At 44.9% G+C, this 6,554-nt stretch overlaps 1 protein-coding gene and 1 long non-coding RNA gene across 11 annotated transcripts in view; one reads left to right on the top strand and one right to left on the bottom strand.

The window, feature by feature from the left end:
* Positions 1-1,810: 1,810 nt before the first annotated feature.
* Positions 1,811-6,204, bottom strand: LOC125925241 (uncharacterized). Its single transcript, XR_007458743.1, has 3 exons — positions 5,182-6,204; positions 3,660-3,792; positions 1,811-2,235 (listed from the first exon to the last, which is right to left on the bottom strand). It is a non-coding gene; the product is annotated as an uncharacterized LOC125925241 (long non-coding RNA).
* A 71-nt stretch (positions 6,205-6,275) lies between these two features.
* The window catches only part of SMG7 (SMG7 nonsense mediated mRNA decay factor), a 90,350-nt gene continuing 90,071 nt past the window's right edge, over positions 6,276-6,554 (top strand). For 5 of the 10 annotated variants that reach the window (XM_049634110.1, XM_049634112.1, XM_049634109.1 and 2 more), the window contains exon 1: positions 6,276-6,540. Coding sequence is in view for 1 of the 10 variants with exons in the window: in XM_049634102.1 (XP_049490059.1) it covers positions 6,512-6,540 (29 nt within the window). In the remaining 9 variants the exon portion in view is untranslated. The remainder of the gene's footprint in view (positions 6,541-6,554) is intronic. The other 5 variants (XM_049634104.1, XM_049634105.1, XM_049634113.1 and 2 more) reach the window with 2 other exon arrangements.

Raw genomic sequence — 6,554 nt, 5'->3', positions numbered from 1 at the left:
AGTTGAGCGTCCGACCTCAGCTCAGGTCATGATCTCGTGGTCAGTGAGTTCAAGGCCCACAACGGGCTCTGCGCTGATAGCTCCCAGTCTGGAGCCTGCTTCAGATTCTGTGTCTCCCTCGCTCTCTGCCCCTTCCCTGCTCATGCTCTGTCTCTCTCTGTCTGGTGAGAGATACAAAGATCACTGAGTTTTCCATTCTATTCTCTGAATCACTTTTCTTTCTGAATTTTTAAATCTAATTTTTCTATCCTATTTACCAATTAGCTGATATCCTCTTTTTTGTCTTGCCAGCCTCCCCTAGGAGTGTTTTTATTTTGTCACACAATAAAAGGGTTGACTGCTTTCCCTATTCCCAAATCTGAGAGCATAAAAGTTAAATAAAAATGATTTGGATATTGAAGACTTCTTTCTCTACACTGAAGTATGGGACTTTGCTGCAAGATAATTGATGAGTTACATCAAGATAATTGATGAGCTGCAAGATAATTGTAAATGTGTTCTTTATTCATTGCCTAAGTAAATTTCATTTAATTAAAACTTTCATTTTGTTAAATATAGCAGATTTCAGTGCCCCAGGTGGGTTGAAGGCCCAGGGAAGTTCTTTTTTTTATTGCTTAGGGATTGCTTCTATGTTCTGTAGTTAGGTGGTCAGGAATTTTAAGCATTTATATGAAAGTCATGGTCTAAATTTCTATTTTTTCCCCCAAGATTAATTGATTTAACAACAATTTATTGAGCACCTTTGTATCAGGCATCCTGTTAGGGGAGTGAGCAAAACAGTCATGGTGTCTGCCCTCACAGAACTTACAGAGTCAACTGGAGGGAACAGACATTGAACAAAAAGAATTACGATCCTGAAAAATGCCATGAAGGAAGGGAAGGGTACTGAGGGACAACGTAGGAGATGTAGCTAATCCATTGTGATTGGGTGGGTAGAGATGGTTTTTCCAAAGACGTTCAGGTTTAGGCTTAAAGCATGAGAAGGAAGAAGAGTGGTCCAAGAGAAAAGAAGGGAACAGCTTGTGTAAAGTCTCTGAGTAGAAAAGACTGCTGCCACTGAGAGACCTGAGAGAAGGTCAGTGTGGCTAGAGTGGTGACACCAGGAAGTGTCAGAGAAGAGGCAGGCAAGGGCCAGACCACGTAGGTCATCCTAATGATGGAGGACTTTATTGTAAGGGTAATGGAAAACGAATGGAGAACTTAAGCCAGAAGATAAAAAAAAATTTTAAGGCTTAATATGGCAAATGTGTAGAATATAAAAATATATTAATTTACTATTCAATTTGTTCTGGAATGTGCTCTTACATCTAGCAATCCAATGAGAGTAGGAATTTTTATTAATATGGGGCAAACTATCTAGATTCTGACATGTAGAATTTTTCTGAGATGGCAAAGACCCTAGAGTAATTAAGCAAAGCAGAACAATCCTTGGGCATGTATCCTTAGCATGACTTGAAATGACATCCTGAGTTTCTTTACTTTCCATCTATATCATATCTTAACTCGGATTGCAAATAGAGGTGGTAAAATAATAAAGACAGGGAAAAGAAGGTGTGCATGTGTACATGCACATGTGTGGCCACATGTGGTTTCCCATGGTTTTGAAGAAGAGCAGATTTATGGCAAAGAATATCTGTATCACATTCTCTGTTCTCAAAAACAGTAGTCTGCCCTACAGAAATTAAGGAGGTACAGACTATAAAATAGTAAGAGATTTTTTTTTCTTTCTTTTAGTTGAGTGTTTTAGGAAAAAAATGGCAGCTTCCGGGTAACATAACAGATTTTGACATGAAACACATTGATGTCAAACTAGGGATACCAGGATGGCTTCTGAAGTACTGTGCTTGTAGTAGTAAAGACATCCATGAACACTATAGCTTTTGGACAATATAGAGTATAAGAGACTAAAGAGGCTAACTTCAGTTTTCTTTTTTAATACTCTTCAATTTTCCCTAGGAGAATTTCTCCTTGTCTTCTCCAGATGGTTGGTGTCCATTAAATTAGCAGATAAGATTTTAAGGTGTGGTTCTTTCCCAGAGGTATTTTCTAATTGGGAATTGGGAGAAATTCTTGAAGATTAATAAGTTTCCCCTAAGTCAATATTAGGAGAATGGAGAAGGAGAATGCACTCTGACTACCATTCTCTGGTACCTCAGTGCCTCCAAAACCACAAGTTTTTTCTCTAGGGTCTTGGACTGCAAGTCTTCCTGATTGTTTTTCAGGCTCCGTGACTCCCTGAAAGGAGTGAATGAATAAATAAATACTTGGCCAACTGTTTGAGAAAGGCTGCTAACCTTTGGTCTATGAAATCTTGAGCAACAGGAGACCTGAGTTGAAATGTCATTTTGTGTCTGACTCACTATTGGAAGAGAATGAATCACTCTTTTGATTGAATCACTTAGTTCCATGGTCTGAGGTGTGGTACTGAAGACAGCATGGACCTGCTTTACATACATTGTGTACTTGACTGCTGTAGTTAAGTCATTCTACTCATCAAAATAGAAACACATTTATTAAGTACCTAATTATGCACATGATTTGGAAACATGCAGAATATGTAGGCTAAAGATGAAAATAAATTAGTGCTTGTTATGGTTTCATGGATCAGGTGAGATTGTCTATTATAAAAAAGGGAGGAGGCTTGCTGTGTATTAATTATCAGGTTACTGAAGCTCTGGGTAAATGTGGCAGGAATGTTAAGAGTAGCTTCTCAGGAAGTACTTGCTGTGTGGTTGAAAACTGGACACTGTTTACTTGGGCCAAAATGCAGTCATATCAAGCTATTTTTAGCAACAAAAGGCTATTTAAAAGTTTCAACCCTGTAGAATCTGACTCACAATGTCCTGATACTGTATTCTCTTAGTGATCAGAATCATGGGTAAAGAAATCTGTCTTTTGGCACTGAATGAGAAAAGATTTGGGTGTGTGGTCAGACCTATGAGTATCACAAAGACTAGAGAAGCTACCATTTAAAAAAATGACTTTATGCTGCAGTAGTTCTAAATTATTCCTTTTAGCTTGATATAAAGGAATATGAGAGCAAAAAGAAAATTAACATTTATCAAGTGCCCATGTTATATGTCAGTTATACTCAGTCACATATATCATCATTAAAGTTCACAGGAAGCCTATTTCCATTTTGGTCAAGGAAGAAACCGAAGGTTAGAGACTGAGAGGGAAGAGCTGAAATGCACACTCAGGTCTGCTAGCTTTTGATCTTTCTGAAAAAATCACTTGGGTACAAACGAAAAACTTAAATCAGGTAGGATTAAGAGTTTCTCTTTAATTTCTTTTGGTTTAGATGTAATCTATATCTGCAGGGGAAAGAAATGAATAAAAGCTATTATTACAGAAGCTTATATTCTACATATCTTTTGATGGAGAGCAGTAGAAAGAGACGAGGTTGGAAAATGTACATTAAGCAATGTATAATATCTGGGCCATAATTTTTCTGAGTTTTATGGATTTTCAAAAGTTATTTTCAAGATGGGCATTGGTGTCTTACAACCTACAAGACGTAAACGCTACAATTCTACCTAGTTTGTAGGGGCATTGTAAAGCTATTGAAGAATCTTACAAAATTCTTAGGAAAGCTGATATAAAATACAAAGATTGTATTTCTGACCCTCATCTGTGTACCTGGGGTACTTTGTTCTGACCTTAATTACTGTACCCATCATCTTGCATTCTTATCACTTCTCCATTCTCTGGTATCTCTACCAGAAGGTGGGTTTCTCCAAGATAGGGACAATGCCTCTTTTACCATGATATCCACAGTAACCTGGACAGAACCTGAAAAGTAATAGATGCTCAGTAAATGTTTGTAGAAAACACAACAAAAGGATTCATCTTACTGATCCCAGTTTTCTTATTTCCAAAATGAGAAGATAGTAATAATCTCCTAGATTGCTTATCAGAAGTGTCATGACACATGCTCGAACACTGTTTACTGGATATTATGAGCCACAGACTTAAAAGGTGTTAACTGTGATGATTAGCAGCGCATTTCAGGAAAGACATGTAGGGTATTTTAGGTAATATGTGGTAGTAATCTCCATCCTTGGGCTCTAGAGTTGACGGAAAGGAAGTACCTACACCAGAGATGAGAACAGTATTTCACTAGGTGGCTCTCTTTTCCATGAGTGGGTGGCGCGTTGGTGCAGTGAGGCATCACAGGGGGCATTGTACAGCTGCAATCACCATGCCTCACACGGCAGCACAGTAGGCGCTGACGGCAGGAGGGGCATAGGTTAGTTTCTATTTCGTTAAAGATAATCTATTCTTCCGATTTGTTTCAGCGTGGCCTGTACTTTCATTTTCTCTAAACGCATACATGATGTTCCAAAAAAACATTGGTCTAGTCTTTTAATAGGGTGTGGTCTCATGGAAGGATCTTGAAAGTTCCTCCTCACCTAGCATGGAAGGCAGCAGGAATCAGTTACTCAAACCGAGCTAAACTAAAACAGCCCATTAAAATCCTGATTTAAACTCGCTAGTAAGGGCTACAGTCCTGGTTGGGTGGGGGGAGGTTATACAGTTGCACTGTCCAAAGTACTTTGAAACAGCTCCGTAGAAGACTCCACAATACGAATCGAAATGATTTGTAAAATGTCAAATAAGTCCTTCAAGCCATTAGAATTACCATTTCTCCAGTTGCTTCTCACACTCCATGTTATTATTGACCCCATTTCCTTATTTCAGGTTTTTAACCCCAAACCTAACATAATATACACATAATAGACTTTCAGAAAAATTTGTTTTAAGAATGAAAATCCTCTTCCTCAATGCCTTTCCTCGGAACTTCGCGCCAGTATCTAGGTTCTTCATTGTACTATTTCACCGCGCCAGTATCTAAGTTCTCGATATTTTTACCCAACGTTTCCCTCTCCGACCCAAAAGATACAGTGACAAGTTCTAAAACAGAGCGGACCCATCAGAGAAGTCTGCAGAGGGAGGACCTCACAGGAAGGTCTTCGCTGATCAAGTGGGACCCCCATTGGGGGGATGCCTCCGAGAGGGAGGGCGTCTCACCACGTCCCTGGCTCTAAACGCTAGAAAACCATTTATTAGTCTTCTAGGATGTTCCTACTTTTACTCTGGCTTCCCCGCGGCAGGAGGTGGCTCGGTTGCCGAGGGTGTATCGGGTGAGCTTTGGGGGATTTCCGTAAGGGGTCGACCCACCAGGAAAAGTCTAAGGAGGTCCCTGCCCGGCAGGAGAGGAATCTGGGTCGTCGTGTGCCGTTCTCCTCCCTTAGGGACCCCGTCCTGGCGGGATCCCGCCTCTCTGAGCCGGAGGCAGTCCTGGGGAAACCCCTCGCCCGCCCGAAGCTTTGCGCCGCCGCCTCGCCCTCCTCGTTCCAGCCCGCAGCTCGCTAGCCTTCAGGCCCGGCGTCTTTCTCGCAGGCCCGGCCCTCTCCACGCCCGGCACTGAGAGGAAACTGGAGGTGGTTCCAGCCCGCAGGCGGGTGGAAAAGCCCACGGTGAATGCCTTGGGGCCCCCCTCATTGCTGCGGGAAGGGGAAAGGGAAGAGGAAATGAACCTCACCGCCCAGTAGATCACCCGGATTCCCAACCTGGGGGAGGCCTTTAGACGGAAGGGAAGCCAAGGGGGAACCCTGGGCACTTTCCCGGGAATCCATTCGCCAAGGGAGGGTCACCCAGTCCGCACACATTGGTTACTATGACAATACAACCACAGCCTCCAGTTGCCATGGCAGCTGCTTATCCAATCCGATTGGTTTCCTTTCTCTTCCTCCCCGGGCTCCACCCCATCCCCTCCAACAGCCTCCTGGGGTGCGGGGGGAGGGGCCGCAGACAGGGGGAGGGGGTTCTTAGCGTCACACTCCGGGGCGCGAGGGAAGACTAGAGTTGAGGGACTGGCGGGCGGAACTGTAGGAGGAAAGGGTAGCGTTTCCGGTAGGAAAGAGTGGAGGAGTGGAAAAAGGAAAAGAGAAATCGGGTGGAGTGGAAAGACGGGGAAGACTTTGAGTGTAACTCCTGGTTGATTTGGGCTCGATGTTCCTGGTGAGGCCGGGGTTGCCCCCTCGCGCGGGAGAGGAGTGGGTTGGCCGGAAGCCGCCAAGCGCCTCCAGCCGGCCGCTCAGCAGCCGCACAGGGACCTCACCGCTAGCGGATCCCGAGAAGAAGCGCTACAGGGAGGGAGAAGTCACCCGGAGGGACGGGCGCCACTGAAATCTCGCGAGAAGGACACCCCCCACTTCCTTCCTCTGCTTCTTCCTCTTTCCCCGCCCCCTTCCCTTCTCCCTCCCCTTCCCCCCTCCCGGGTCGGAGTGTCCCTGCGCCCCACGGGCCGGAGCAGCAGCGAGAGCAGCTTTCCCCGCTCCCTCCCCCTCGCCCCCCCCAACCCCCCCCCCCCCCCCCGCCCGCGGAGCGAGGAGGAGCCGGAGGAGAGGAAGATGGCGGCGGCCGCCAGCACCCGCGGTGCCGCGGGGCCGCTTCGAGGAGCCTGAGAGACCCACAGAGGCTTCGCGGGAAGACGCGGCGGCGGAGGATGAGCCTGCAGAGCGCGCAGTATCTCCGGTGAGTGCAGAGGT

The sequence above is a fragment of the Panthera uncia genome, chromosome F1 (assembly GCF_023721935.1).
Source record: "Panthera uncia isolate 11264 chromosome F1, Puncia_PCG_1.0, whole genome shotgun sequence".
In the NCBI taxonomy this organism is placed as follows: domain Eukaryota; kingdom Metazoa; phylum Chordata; class Mammalia; order Carnivora; family Felidae; genus Panthera; species Panthera uncia.
This window is presented reverse-complemented; position numbering and strand designations above follow the sequence as displayed.